General features: G+C 50.0%; 1 protein-coding gene across 16 annotated transcripts in view; it reads left to right on the top strand.

The window, feature by feature from the left end:
- LOC101135429 (tyrosine-protein phosphatase non-receptor type substrate 1) overlaps window positions 1-15,383 on the top strand; it is a 45,671-nt gene that overhangs the window by 10,060 nt on the left and 20,228 nt on the right. For 13 of the 16 annotated variants that reach the window (XM_031004773.3, XM_063702207.1, XM_063702210.1 and 10 more), the window contains exon 3: window positions 10,900-11,256. In XM_031004773.3, the coding sequence (XP_030860633.1) occupies window positions 10,900-11,256 (357 nt within the window). Of the gene's footprint in view, window positions 1-1,626; window positions 2,173-10,899; window positions 11,257-15,383 lie in introns of all 16 variants that reach the window. The other 3 variants (XM_063702214.1, XM_063702212.1, XM_063702213.1) reach the window with 1 other exon arrangement.

Genomic DNA, 15,383 nt, shown 5'->3' on the forward strand with positions numbered 1-15,383 from the left:
GTCATGAATAGCCCTAAGATATCAGGAAGTACAAAGATATCAATGCCAGGAGGGATAGGAGGAGGCAGCCAAGAAACCCCGGAATTTGTACTTAAAATTCTGGCTACACGAACTGCTTGCCCAACTTTAGACACCATGATGAATGATGAGGTGCTGCAACCATGAAACATGACGTAATTAGTGCTGCACTCTTGGCTGGGGGTTGGCTTGGAGGCCCCACCTCGAGGTTAGCCTCCCCCAGAGGGTCACTGCACGAGGCAGTCTGGTGCAGGGTGGGGGTTAGAACAGAGGGAGGTGGAATCAGACCACTCGGCAGCCCTGTGACCATGGCCAAATGGTTGTACCTCCCAAAGCTTCACATCTGGTCCTCCGTGAAATGGGGGTGGTGACAGCCCTGTCTTACTGGGCTCCTGCAGAGGTTCCATGAGGCCTGTCTTGCTCTGGGCAGCGTCGATGCTTATTAGCTATTGTTACTGCTGTTATGTGATTGTCATCATTTTATGGTTTGGGAATTTTAAAAGCTCCATCTTTTGCCAGCGGGGAGACTGAAACCCACTTCTCTGCCCCCTCAGCCTCAGTTTCCCCTTCTGTGACCGGGAGGCTTGGCTTGGCTCCTCTCTTGCAGGTCCCTTCCAGCCCTGATGCTCCAGCCTGCATGTCCTCCTGGCCCTTTGTCCTGATGACTCCACAGACTCCTCTGGCAGGAGAGGCCATGGAGGGGCTTCTGCTTTGGGGCACATTCCTGAATTGGAGTCCAGCATGTGCCGCTTACTGGCTGTGTGCTCTGGGGCAGGTGTCTTCCCAGCTCTGAGCCTCCGTTTCCCCATCTGCAAAATGGAACCGCTAACACTGTTTCCTCCCAAATGGGTGACTGTTGAGGGTTAAGGAATTAAGAGCCGTGGAAAGTGCTTTTGCAAGCTGCAAAATGCTCTATAAAAGGAATCAGTGAATAGTGTCAGCTTGGGGAAAAATCCCGTCAGTCCGGAGACTGTCTGCTGCCGGCAATGTGCTGAAACCCTGGCAAATGTCGTTTAATAAATGCGTGTTGCTTTTAAGAGGGCCTTTATCTCAGCTGGGAAAATGTGTGCGCATCCTTGGCAACCTGAGAATCCAGAAGCCTGAACTGGAGGGGACCTGTCACAGGGAGAAGCGATCGCATGGGGTGGCTCCAGCCTCCAGTGTTGGAATCCCACCTCTGCCACTTACCTGCCTCTCCAGGCTCTGCTTCCTCATCTGTAGGAGGGGACAGTGACAATAGCACCTGCCACTCTGGGCCGGGATGTCCTGAGGGCTAAATGAAGGCTTCTGGTTATCTGGCCTAACCCATGCATTTCCCCCATGAAAGTATGGCTGTGCAGCACCAGGGCCTGTCTCAGGGCAATGGTTGGGGCCTGGAGATTGGGAGGACCTCCCAACCTCAGCTTCTCCAGGCCTTACTCCAGGCCTCAGTTTCTTCCTCTGCAAAATGAGGAGGAGGAAAGGTCCTTAGGTTGTCAAGGCACCAAGCCTAGTAGATGTCAGTGTCCTCTACCTGCTCTGTCAGCCTCTGCCGGTCCCCCAAAGCCTGTTAATTCTAAAGGATATTTACACAGATTTGCAGTTCTTTTCCTGCCACTTTGCGAACAGGGTCACACTGCAAGCATCGCTTCATCGCCTCCAGGTTTCATCTGAACCCGGCAAATGCTCCATAGGGCTCCCAGCGCCGCCTGTCCCCGCTGCCTCCTTGCCAGCAGTGTGCTCAGCCTGCTTACAGGCCCATGCCAGAGGGGCCTCAGGCATGCATCGAGGCAGAGCTGGTTCTGCCTCGGAGAGGATCCCGAGCCTCTCAGGCTTAAGGACGTGGTCATCTGTCGCCCCCTTCATCTTTAGACACCCATCTGCATGGTGACAGCTGCTCTGCATTGAGTACTTACTCTGTGCCAGGCACGCTAGCCCGTTTCATCCTCAGAACAACCCTGGTATTGTCATCATCATCATCATCATCATCATCATCATCATCATGAGACCCATTCTACAGATAAAGAGCCAGAGGTCCAGAGTGGGCGAGACATTTCCTGGAGTCTCATGGGTAGCAGAGTTGGAATCCAAATCAAAACCTACTTTCAGCCAGTGCCAGGCACTGCTCCAACCCTGGGGAAGAAAACTCAGTTCCTGCTCTCAAAGGACTTACAAGTGAGTCTATGACAGGGAGATGAGCACTTTTAAAAAATTAACAAGGAAATGCGTAGTTTTTTGAGTGAGGATGATATATCGAACAATGAAGCAGAGCCAGGGACATTGAGGTGGGTAGTATTTTAGACAGAATGGCCAAGGAAGGCCTCTCAGATAGGCCTGAAGGAGGGGAGCGAGCCAGACATGTAGATATTTAGGGATGAGAGTGCCAGGCAGAGGCAATGGCAAGTGCAAAGGTCATGTGGTGAGTGGAGAATCTGGCACGATTGGGGAAAAGCAAGGCTGTAGGCCCCTGGGGCCACTGTAAAAATTCTGGGTTTCACTCTGAGTGCAGTGGGGGCTGTGGGAGGGTTTTGCACAAAGGAGGAACGTCACCTGACTTAGGTTTTAGAGGCGTCTCTGGCTGCTGGGGGAATGTGGCTGGTAGAGAGGTGAGGCAGAGGCAGGAAGGTCAGCGTGGAGGTTCAGTCAGGGTGGTAAGAAGAGGTCAGGGTCTGGCCATGTGTTGGAAGTTAAGCCAGCAGGATCTACTAACAGATGGGTTGTGGAACACGGATGAAAGGGAGTCAAGGAAATGTCTCATTCTGAGTCCAGCACTTCTAACCACAGAGCATCTGACCTGGGGAGGGAGGGGGCTGCATTTCCTGTTTACAGGTGAGGAAACAGGCTTAGAGAAAAGCAACTTTGCCAAGCACCGTGCTAGAGACAAGACATAAAGGTCATCCGGCCCCAGAGCCTGAGCTCTGGACAGTCTTAGCACCTTAGAAGTTTACCTACTGCATGGAAGGGGCCACCAGAGTCTGCCCCTTCCCTGCAGGGATGTGGCACAGCACTGAGTTCTCAGAGCTACCCAGGGCAAGGGTGAAGGAGTGGGGACCCTGAGCCCCTGGGCCAGCTGTCAGCTTATTTACCAGGCCACACGCATCCCCATTTTTGGTGGCTTCAATGCAGGTAGCAGTTTCTATCACAGCACCTGGTTTGTCCCTGCCCAATGGGTGTACCCAGTGGTGCCGGCAGAATGTTCCCAGTGCTGGCCTGCTCTTCAGATGGGCAACCGAAACCATCCTTCAGGGCGCTAGGTTAGCCCAGTCCCAGGTCCTCCCCATCTCAGCTTCCTTACAGCTAGTGAGCATGTTCCAAGGACTCTACCCTGAGTCCTGTCACCTCTGCATCTTTGCTCATGTGGTTCGCTCCTCTTGGAATGCCTTCCTTCATCCCAGCCTCTGTCAGCCTTTAAGACCTAGCTCAGGGGCCACCAGCTCCAGGAAGTCTTCCTGGGTTTCACTCTCTTCCAGAACCCCATCCCTAAACCTCCTTTTGCAACACCGATCGCCATGTGCGTGGTCATTGCTCATGTCCAGGACGGCCCCACATGCTAAGATAGTCTCAAGGGCAAGGGCCTGTCTTACTTGGCTCTGTTTTCTGTGGTATCTAGGACAGGGCCTGGCAGCAGAGTGAGGTTTGAGAGGGCATGAATGAATCATTCTGACTTCAGAGGAAATCACTGTGTAGTCATGGCTGTTGGAGCCCCAAGCTCTCTTCTTGGGAACTGTGGCCATGAATGCAGCCCCAGCTACCTTTCGCCTTCCTGCATGGGCTCATGGGCTCCAGCAGATGGTTCTGGGCTAGCCTGTTCACAGCTGTGCCCTGTGGCCAGCACATAGTAAGTAGGTGCTCTGGAAAGGTTAGCATCTCCTATCAAGGGGACGACCCTAGACAGATACCACACAGGGTGTTGACCGCCAGGAGCCCATGGCAGACTTGAGGGAAGTGTGTCTCCTCACATCCTCCATCACCCTTGTGCTTGTGGAAACTTACACAGCAACCTCATCTATTCCAGGCACATGCCCAGCTGGACACACTCCCAAACACAGGCACACGGACACCTGGGGTGCACACAAATAGTGGCATGTGCATACCTCCCTGCTTGTCAGTGCACACACCCTCATAGTCACATTTACGCATACACCACTCTGTCACACACGTGCCACCCCCCCCACACACACCCTCTACACACACATACACACCACACTCACGTGCATGCCGCTCCTGCATCACTCTCCCACACACTCACACCCTCCCACACATGCCCAGGCCACCATGATTCAGACACTCTCCTGCACACAATTCACATGCCCACGCCCATGATCCCTAGCCCCCCATTCAGACACACTCCTGTGCTGTACTCTGACATATTCCGGCACACAGGCACCGTCTCTTTCACACTCCTCCTCGTGCCCACCCATGTGTACATGTGTGTGCAGATGCTTATGCTCTGTACATGCATACATGTATGTACACACGTGTGTTCTCGTGTGCAAACTCTTATGCAGCCTCAGCACACTCATGTTCACATGTTCTATTGTACAGCCCTGTACTATATCCTGTGTGCATCCTCTTTAATGTACACTCATGTTCGCGTGTTCTATTGCACAGCCCTGTACTATATCCTGTGTGCATCCTCTTTAATGCACACTTAATGTTCACATGTTCTCTGCATAGCCCTGTATTACATCCTGTTTGCATCCGCCTTAATGCACATTTATGTTCACATGTGCTGTTGCAAGGTCCTGTACTACATCCTGTGAGCACCCTCTTCAATGCACACTCTTACACTGCATACTCTTGCACACAGCATTAAATCACACCCAGAAGATAGTAGAGGCAGCCCCTGATGAGGAGCTGCTATAAGTGCGGGGTGGAAAATCGCAGCCTTCTGAGGATGGTGAATAACAATGATGAGGGAAGAAGGGAGCCGGGTATCACTGCAGCCACTTTAGAATGTTGAGCCCTGTGTAGTGCCAGAGCTCCAGCCATAGCCTCCCAGACCCTGGGGATCCTTGAGTACAAACAAAGAATCTACAAAGAATCCAAACAGGTGGCCTCCAGCCTGTCCCTGTGGCTTGTGCTGTGGTGACCCACTGCTTCCGGGGGATGGGCAAGCTCCCATGCAGTGCCAGTGAGCACCCGCCTGGGCAAGGCTGGCTCTTGGGAAATGTGCTTGTTAGCTTCCTTCTTCCTACCCCTTGAGACAGGCTTCTGGAAGACTCACACCCCAGGGTAAGGCAGCCCTCCCCATCCCCGCCTCAAGCTTCGGTTCTAAGTTGATTTTTTTTCTATTAGAAAAAACATCCATGTGGGCAGGGCGCAGTGGCTCATGCCTGTAATCCCAGCACTTTGGAAGGCTGAGGCGGGCAGATCGCCTGAGGTCAGGAGTTTGAGACCAGCCTGGCCAACATGGTGAAACTCCATCTCTACTAAAAATAAAAAAATTAGCCAGGTGTGGTGGCAGGCGCCTGCAACCCCAGCTACTTGGGAGGCTGAGGCAGGAGAATTGCTTGAACCCGGGAGGTGGAGGTTGCAGTGAGCCGAGATTGTGCCATTGCACTCCAGCCTGAGTGATGAGAGTGAGACTTTGTCTCAAAAGAAAAAAAAAGTTTCCATGCTAATTTTTTTCACCCTTTATGAAATTATTTTCATCTTTTAATCTCAAAAGCCACACACATGAACATTGTTTTTTAAGAAATCAAATATATTTTCTAAATCCCAGTGGTCAGTTCTCAGCCCCCATCTTATTGCATCTCTCAGTGGCATTCAATGCAGGTGGTCACACCCTCCTTGGCCAGTTCAAAGAAGAGAAGGGAGATGTGGCGGAAGAAGCAGGTCACAGGAAGGGGCCGGGAGATGGGATCTAAGATGCCAGCAGGAGCCTTTTGCCCAGGGGGGTTAGGTACATTCCAGATGTAATCATTTGAGTGATTTCTTTGAAATCCATCTTTGCCTTGAGGGTGGAAGCTCCATGAGGCCAGGGACACAGCCATTTCACAGCCCTTAGCTCAGGGCCTAGCACAGGGAAGGATCCAGAATGCAGCACTGACCGCCCTTGCTGTGGACACTGAGTTCCTCTTACAACAAACATATGGTGACCACCCACTGTGTTGACTTCTCCCCTTAGGAAGCGTGTTCATGTGTTTTGTTTCATTACTTTAACTTTTTTCCAAAACCAATAAATGTTCACTGCAAAAAAATACAATATATGATGTATTATAAAGTAATAAGAAAACATGCCGACCCCATCCTACCTCAGTCCCATTTCCCAGATGCAACACACCACAGCAGTGCCATGTTTAACTTACCATCCTTGCAAACCTTTTTCTCTAGACATGCGATTGACCAATCAACAAATATTTATCGAGCGTCTACACTGTGCCAACCACAGTAGCAGGAGCTGGGGAAACACTGAACAAAACAGACTAAATCCCTGGAGGAGAGGTTCATTTAAACAGTACACATACGGTAACACACATCATTACATGTACAGGTTTTTTAAAAAACAAAATGAGATATTATAAATATTCTTTTGTGTTCATCCAATTTAGAGAAGCTGAAACAATGCCCAAAGTAGGAGGGGAAAAAAAGAGAAAAACCTCATGAGGTTTACATTCATGATCCAAAGAGAGTTACATTTTATAGCTTTGTTTAATACCCTTCAGTTGTTTATATATAGTTTTATTTTACAAAGTCATGATCATACAGAGAGTATAGATTTTTCTCCATCTTTTTTTTTCTTACAAAAGAAATGCAAACAGAAAACATAAACAAGAGCAAAATCCCATGTAAATCTACCACTCAAAATAATCATGGCTAATCTTTAATATCTTTTTTTTTTTTCTAAAATTGGGAGTTTGGGATCACACTGGATCTACCACTTGGTAACAGACTCTGATCTTGTAACACATTTCCATTGTAATTCTATACCATCATTTTCATGGCTATAGACTTGGCCTATAGCTGTGAAAGTAGATTCACCATGATGGGATCAGCCAATCTCCTTTCCTTGGATATTAGGATATTTTCAATTTTTTATTTTCATACAAACACTTAAGTGAATGAAGCAAAATGTCTACACATATTCTTAGTTACCTAATGGTATGATGTTAGATTGTTTTTCTTCACTCATATTTTCACTATATCAGAATGTTGATTGCAGTTATCTTTGATGGTATGATGTGAGATTATTACTTTGTTTTCATACTTCTTTATTTTCTCTAAATGCCTTGCAATGAACAGGTTTTATTTGCATAAACACAATATTATTTAAAATGATGCCATGAAAATTTCTGTATGACCACCGTTTTCATGGTAATGGCTTGTTACAGCTGCCTGTAATTCCACATAGGGGATAGGCCATAATTCACTTAACCATCCCCTATCATTGACCGGCTGGGCTTTTTCTAACATCTTTAAGATCGTTATACAGGAAACCTACTCCATATCTGGGGTTACGTCCTCAGGGAGCAGCCCAGCAAAGGCTGGTGAACAGATTTCACACCTTTGGTTCATCCTGCCAAGCTGCTTTCCCGAAAGGATGTTCTAATTTCCCCTCCCACCGGCAGTGCGTGGGAATGCCTGCCCAGCCGCCCTCCTCTCCCTGAGACGGTTCAGGCCCCTGGACAGTCGCATCCTCTGCCAGGAGGGCAAGAGAAAGCAGGAAATAATTTGGCCAGCAAGTGACCCCAGACCCAGAGCCAGGAGTGATTTTTAACAAGCCTGATTCTCAGAACAGAACCTGCAGAGAAAAAGAAAGCAAGCAAGGAAAAAAAAAAAAAAACCTCTCTACTGGAAAAAACATACACATACACAGATTAAAATAATATTTGGCACTTACGTCGCACTTTTAAAATTCTTCAAACGCTTTATAAACACTAGCTAATTAATTAAGCCGCCTAAATCTGGCTGCAGTTGGTGGAGAGAGCTTGAGAGGAGCTAAAAAAAAAAATGGGGGAGCCAGCGCTACACAACTCCAGATTTTATTGTCGCCTGCCTGGGGTGTGATTACAGGCCTCCGGCTGCACCACAAGAATAGCCCTGCTCCAACATGCTGCACGCCTGACTCCGCAGCCTCTCCTGCGCCTCCTGCTCCCTCACCAACTGCTGACTCACAGCCCCGTGTGGTGTTATTGATAAGGATAATAATAACTGCAAGCCAGGCTCAGTCCCGGGCTCCGGGCCTGCACCCTCTCCTGGATATGCCAGTATCAACTCCACTTAACACAAGAAGAGAGAGGAGATTTGCCCAGGGTCATGGAGCCAACGAAATCCTTCCTTCCTTCATTCATTACCGCATTCATTCTGCATATTTTTATCGATGACACTGTGTTTTAGGCAGGAGGTTGGAAACAGTCCCTTGTGGATCCTACATCCTACTATTGGGAATGTGACAATCCAGAGAAAATCAAATATGTGAATAATATAGCTATGTGATAATACTGGGAATAAGAATTAAAACTTACCCAGCACCTATGCAGCAGTCATACCACCGTGTCAGGGTCCTCATGACTGTGCTGGGGTGGATGCCGACACCCCACTTTATGGATAATGGAATGAGGGTCCAGGGAAGGTGGGTACAGAGGTGGCTAAGAGGGGAGCCATGCTGTCACCCAGGCCTGCTGGCCCTAGCAACTGTGCTTCCTCGAGGCAGCCTTTCCAGTTGGTCCAGTCTCGAGGCTGAAATACAGACCTATCGGGAAAGTTCCCAGCTCAGTGCTGCTGGTGCTGCCTCTGATGTCCCCGCCTGGATGGGCCTCCCGGGCCTCCCACACATTTGGCCACCAGCCTCACCCCTCTCAGGCCGTCTGATGCTGGCTGGGCCTCTGTCCACTGTGGGTTCTTTCTGTCCATTGTGGGTTCTGTTTTTTTCTCCTGTGCCATGAATATCTTGCCATGTTCAACTTCAAATGGAAATGAAATGAGAAGCTGGACTTCCTGATAATAAAAGCAGTTGAGGTCTTAAGTGGTTGATCAGGAAAATAAAGTCGAAATGGTCATATTTACACCTAAAGCAGGTGGAGTGGTCTTAGGCACTCTGAGACTCCACTCACCTGCCATGAGAACCGGGCCCCAAGGGCGATCCCTTGCCAGAGTCAAGACTGGGTGAGGCTGGGAATGGGAGAAAGAGGCAGGACAATGGGCAGATAGCCCTGGGCTTGCTGCAGTGAGGGCAGATAGGGGTCTGTGAGCCTCTTTCCCTGGCTGCCCTGCCCCTGCCAGTGGGGCGGTGCCAGGCCACAGGTTGGTGGGCAAATTCACAGGGTCTCTCTCCTCCCCAGCCAGAGCCAGAGGGGCACAGCAGCTCTGGACATCTGCCGCAGCCTTGTCTGATGTACAAGGCAAAGGTGGCCCAGGTCAGGGCAGGACAAGGTCACATGAAGGGTCAGTGGAGAGCCCAACTGGGGCCCCAGTTCACCTGTCACCTGCATACAAGGTAGCTGCCACTCCTCTGTCTACCTGGTTCTCTGCTTCTCCCCTATTCTAGCTTGCTCTCTCACTCTGCCTCTATCTCTCAGGCATGTGTTTCTCTGAGGTCTTTATGATCATGATCTTTCTTTTTTTTGTTTCTTGTACCTCACCTTGTTCACAATCGAGGCCCTGGCTCTGCCTTGCTCTGAACTGTTCTCACTTGGTCCCTAAGCAGCTTCAATGCATCTCCTGACAAGCTTGTCCTGCCCTCTTCCTGTCTGGGCTCCCCCTGTGCACCCCAATCTCTCCACCCAGGGTCCCTGTCTTGTGTGCCCCAGTGTCTCTGATTGGGGCTCAGGCTCCTGCAGCTGACCTCCACAACACCTTCCAGCTGCCCATTTGGGAGCCCTTGAGGCCTGGACTGGGTCCAGTTCCAGTGTGTCCCCATCACATTGAGGCCTGGATCACAGGGCATCAACAGGTGTTGGTGAGAGTGGAGTTTGAGCTACAGCCACCTCCTTGTTTATTCAATGTATAGTAACAACAGCTTCCCCAGGGCCTATCTCAGGGCTAAGTGACTTCTGTGTGTGATCTCATTTTCTTTTCAGAACAAGGCAGAGGCCTGGGGGCTGTTCCACCCATCCTGTAGATAAGAAAACTGAGACTCAAAACTGATGGATAAACTAAGGTCCCACAAGAACAAGGGGTGAGCCAGGTTTCAAACCAGGTCCGATGACTCTAAAGACCAGATGCTGCATTTGGACGCTGTCCCCAGCCTTGGCTTATTTTACCCTCCCAGAGATCCATCGAGGTGGGGTCATAGTAACTATTTTACAGATGAAGAAACCAAGGCTGAGAGCAGTAAGGGCAAACTAAGGGCAGCTGTTGCATTTGTGTGACACTTTGCTAGCCAGGCTCAGTCCTGGGCTCCAGGTGGGGACTCAAACACACTGGCACGAGTCTGCATTGGATATTCTTGGTTACCTGAGTGGTGGCCCAAGGACACAGCTATAGGCCACTGATCCAGAACTCAAACCACGTTCTCCTACTGCTCAAACCGCTGAGTACAGCCTCCCTTCTCGGGGCCTGCATCCTGGGCCAGGCCAGAAACAGAATCTTAACACCTTGTAGAGCCCCAGATATGCCAGGCCCCTACCTCTGAGTCTTTGCCCAGGCTGTTCCCTCTGTCTGGAACAGAGGAATTAGAATTAGCCCAGCTCAGATGTGACTCTTCCAGAGAGGGTCCAGGCATTCAAACCCACTCTCTGCCATGTCATTTAGCTTTCTGTGCCTCAGTGTCCCCACTTAGAATACAGGCTCATGTTGCAGGTTTGTTGTGAGGGTTAAATGAGATGATACATGCAGTATACTGACCTCACAGCCTGCTTCTGGTGTGCATCCAGTCAATGAACGTCATTGATAAACACTTGAGGAAACACAGAGGATCACGTAAGGATGAAAAAATGATTGCATTGTGCTCCTTTCCAGGAGTGGCGGGTGAGGAGGAGCTGCAGGTGATTCAGCCTGAGAAGTCCGTGTTGGTTGCAGCTGGAGAGACGGCCACTCTGCGCTGCACTGCGACCTCTCTGATCCCTGTGGGGCCCATCCAGTGGTTCAGAGGAGCTGGACCAAGCCGGGAATTAATCTACAATCAAAAAGAAGGCCACTTTCCCCGGGTAACAACTGTTTCAGACCTCACAAAGAGAAACAACATGGACTTTTCCATCCGCATCGGTAACATCACCCCAGCAGATGCCGGCACCTACTACTGTGTGAAGTTCCGGAAAGGGAGCCCCGACGACGTGGAGTTTAAGTCTGGAGCAGGCACTGAGCTGTCTGTGCGCGGTGAGTATGGCGTGGGCCTCCTTCGCCTCTGGTTTGTGACAGTAACTCAATAATAACACCTTCCATTCTTTGAGCAATGATCAGGTGTGGTGGTGCGTGCTCCTTTTAATGAATTGATGTCTCCCCCTTTTACAAATAAGGGAAGTTGAGGCCTGAAGACGTCATGCTATTTGCTGAAGGCTCCACAGCTGGTAAAGGGTGGGAACATCTGCATCCTTCATCTGCCTGGCTGTGTAGCCCTGGCCTCTTCAAAGCTGACCCAGCCCTTTGGTTCCACAGATAAGGAGACTGACAGATAGAGTGACTTGCCCAGGCACAGGGCCAGACCTCACCTGCTGCCTCCAGAGAGCACTTCCCTCTCAGGGCAGCCGAGTCTCCTCTATGTGACAGGCACTCACTGAGAACCTACTGTGTGCCAGGCTCCGCCAAGCTTATGTTCTCATCCATTCCAATAAGAAATCCACCCAGGGCAGGGAGCAGAGAGGGTGTGTTTCCTTTATTTCATCACCAAACACCAACTGAGAAGATTCCTAAAAGGCACAGATTTACTGTTTAATCTGATGGCCCTGGTGAGAGGAGAAGCCAGAGGTTTGGGCATTTTCTGTGGGTCTTTTAGAAAAACCCTTGTGTGATTTAGGGCCTGATTCATGCGTCACTAAAGGCTCTGAACAAAGCTGGGTCATCACAGAATGTCCCTCACCCCAGGGAGGAGGTCTCCCTTCTAGGTGACTTTGGGTTCCTCCGTTAAGGCAGCAAAGATGCTCATTTTGTATTTACTGCCAGAGCCCCAGGATCCTTGTTCTAACTCCAGATCCTGGGACATTAGTGCAGGAAGGACCCTCAGACCATCCAGCCCAACCCCTAGTTACAGGTGGAAACTTGAAGTCAGGATATGACAGGGGCCTTGTCCACAGTCATAGGCCCAGTTAGTGACAGGATCTGGACCAGAGCCCACATCTGATTCAGGGAGGCTCCTTCATTAGACATTGTTTCCATAGAAGAGCCTGGTGCATCATAGGTGCCGACTGAAAGCTCCTTGAACAGAACCGCTAAGCAGGAAGCCAGCACTTCTCCTTTTCATCAGTTTCCTTAAGGTTCAGAATATTCACATTCAGACCGTTAGGCCCACTGGTGATTGGAAAACCGCTCCCAAATGTAAGCCATATCATTTGATACTGAGATTTCATATCAGGATAGAGACCTGCTCCATTGTGTAATAGCTACAGAATACTCCAGCTTATGGAAATACCAGATTTATTTTACCATCTTCCATTGATGGATACGTAAGTTGTCCCCAACCTTGAGCTATTAAAACAGTCCTGCAGTGGATGACCTTATACATGTGTGACCTTACTCAGGTGGGAGACGCCCACTGGAAGTGCCATCGCTAGATCAGAGGGGGTGTGTGTTTTAATGTGTGTGGATATGGCCTAATTTCCCTCCTAGACATTATAACAATCAAGTCTCCCCACAACCGCTGGACATAGGCAGGGAGGGTGGCTTTATCCTGATTGTGCAGATGTTACAGGAAAAGACATTGAAGTTCCCAGATGATGCATCTCGTGCCTAGACAATCACAGCAAGTACGTGGCTCAGGTGTGACCCAGATCTGCTGACTCCTAGCAGAGTGCTCACTCCTCTTTGCCGTGCTGTCAGCCTAAATGATGCCCTGGATGAGAAAGGAGGGAGGTGGGAGGGGGCCAGGGAGCAGCAGCTGGGTCGGATCCTCATCCTGGCACTTTCTCCTTTTATAACAAGTACTATGAAGGAAGAGCCATTTCTTGCCCCCTTTACAGATAAGGACTCTGAGGCTCAGAGAGGAGACCTGTGTGGTGAGCCAGTGGGGGAGCCAAGGTTTGATCCCCACCAGCCTGACTCACAGCCCCTGTCTCTGTAACACTCAGCTATGCTTGTCAAAGTGTGGAGAAATGCTCCACCCTTCTCATTCCAAACTCTTGCAGTTCTATAGCAATAAGCATAGGCTGAGGCAGGAGAATGCTTGAACCCAGGAGACGGAGATTACAGTGAGCCGAGATCGCACCACTGTACTCCAGCCTGGGTGACAGAGCAAGATTCTGTCTCGAAAGAAAAAACAAAACAAGTCCTATGGGAGTAGGAGGGACTGGCCCCCATCAGAAAGGTCCTGCAGATGTCTCATGATATGGGAACTTGTTCCTAAAGGACAGGTCTCAGCACATCACTGAGTAGCATCCATGGAGCAGAGTTGGGCCTCCTGCAGCCCAGCAGACCACGTGCCCACCTACTCATGGTGCTGAGGACTAAGGATGAGGAGATGAGGCATTTCCTGGTGGGTGCTTGGGGCTCATTGGAGCAAGAGTTTATATTATCCCCTCAGGCTGTCAGGAGCCCACTGACTTCAGTTTATGGCTATAGGGTAACCAGATCTGGGTACCCTGAAGGGAGGCTTCTCCCTAGAACTGCATGAAGTCAAGGATCTCAAAGGGAAAAAGGGAAGGTGGTGGTCAGTGTCAGGGTTCGTGAAGTTCAGGCACTTGCTCAATTGATTGGCACGAGAGCTTGGGGAACACTGGAAATGCCTATTGGGTACATGAGGGATGAGGAGACAGTGCCTTCACTTTTCTCAGCCTCAGTTTCCTCATCTGTAGAATGGTGATAATCAGGGACTCCTTTGGCAGAGTGGAAAGGATTTGAGTTCCTGTGTATAAAACACCCAATGCAGAGTAGACGCCCCCAAATCAAGGTTTTTGTTTGTTTGTTTGTTTTTTCTTTTTTTTTTGAGATGGAGTTTCACTCTTGTTGCCCAGGCTGGAGTGCAATGGCGCCATCTCGGCTCACTGCAGCCTCCACCTCCTGGGTTCAAGCGATTCTGCTTCAGCCTCCCAAGTAGCTGGGATTACAGGCACCCACCCCCAGCTTTTTTTTTTTTTTTTTTTTTTTTTGTATTTTTAGTAGAGACACAGTTTCATCATGTTGGCCAGGCTGGTCCCGAACTCCTGACCTCAGGTGATCCACCCACCTCGGCCTCCCAAAGTGCTGGGATTACAGGTGTGAGCCACTGCGCCCCGCCATCAAGGTGTTATTTTAAGATGTGTTACCTTGGGCAACCCAGTTCCCCTTGCTGAGCCTCAGTTTCCCCATGTGTAGAACGTCGATAATTGTACCAACCTTTCCAGGATGTTATGAGGATGCATTGAGCCTGGGGAGACGATAGACCTTAGTAAGCAATGGGGTTTTCCCAAGATCATGTGATCTTGGGCAAATCCTGGCTTCCCTTGAGTCCTCAGCTTCCCTGTCTATGAAATGATGATGATGATTGCCAACCCTCACAGGTTCTGTGAGGATTGGAGAGGATGTACAGAGCCTCGGAATGGTGGCGGTGTTCGGGTTATCACTGAGCTCCTGCAGAAGTGTAGTTAGGAGAGTGTGGCCAAGAGTCCAACTGCCTGGGCCACATCCCAGCTCTGCCACCTCCTGGCTCTGTGACCTGGGACAAGGCACTCCACCACCATGGGCCTCAGTGTCCTCACTTGTCAGTGATAACACCAACCTCACAGACCAGGAGTTGGGACCGAATGAGTTAAATCCTGTAGAGTGCTTAGGGCAGCAGGCGCCTGGCCTGCAGTCAATGTTCAACAGATGTGAGCTGTGTGATGCTGAAGCCATGCAACCTCAGATGGGTTAGTGCTCCTCCAGGCCTCAAGGATAAATGGTCCTTAGGATGTACTCAGGTAGTTTTCAATCTTGGCTGCTCTTTAGGATCATCTGGGAAACTTTGAAATAAATCCCAGGCTCCACCACAGAAATGCCTCTTCAATTGGCCTGGCATGGGCCTAGGCATCTAAAGTTTTTAATTAATCCAGAAGATTCTAATACAGAGTCAGGACTGAAAACCCCTGGGATAGACACCCAGAGGTCACAGAGGACAAGTTGGAAAAGATGGTCCTCTTGTGGTGCCAGATGGGAGAACAGCTTTTCAGGGTGTGGATGCTTCTGAACAATGTGCACCCGGGACAGCTCTTTGGAGGCCCCAGTGGCCTGGCCAGACCCCCTCTTATGATACAGGCCTTGGGGGCCAAGGGTAGGGGCCCCAGACAAAGCCCTGCTCAGATACAGCCTCAGTGTGGGGAAACCTTCCATCCTGAAAA

The sequence above is a fragment of the Gorilla gorilla genome, chromosome 21 (genome assembly GCF_029281585.2).
Source record: "Gorilla gorilla gorilla isolate KB3781 chromosome 21, NHGRI_mGorGor1-v2.1_pri, whole genome shotgun sequence".
Taxonomy (NCBI): domain Eukaryota; kingdom Metazoa; phylum Chordata; class Mammalia; order Primates; family Hominidae; genus Gorilla; species Gorilla gorilla.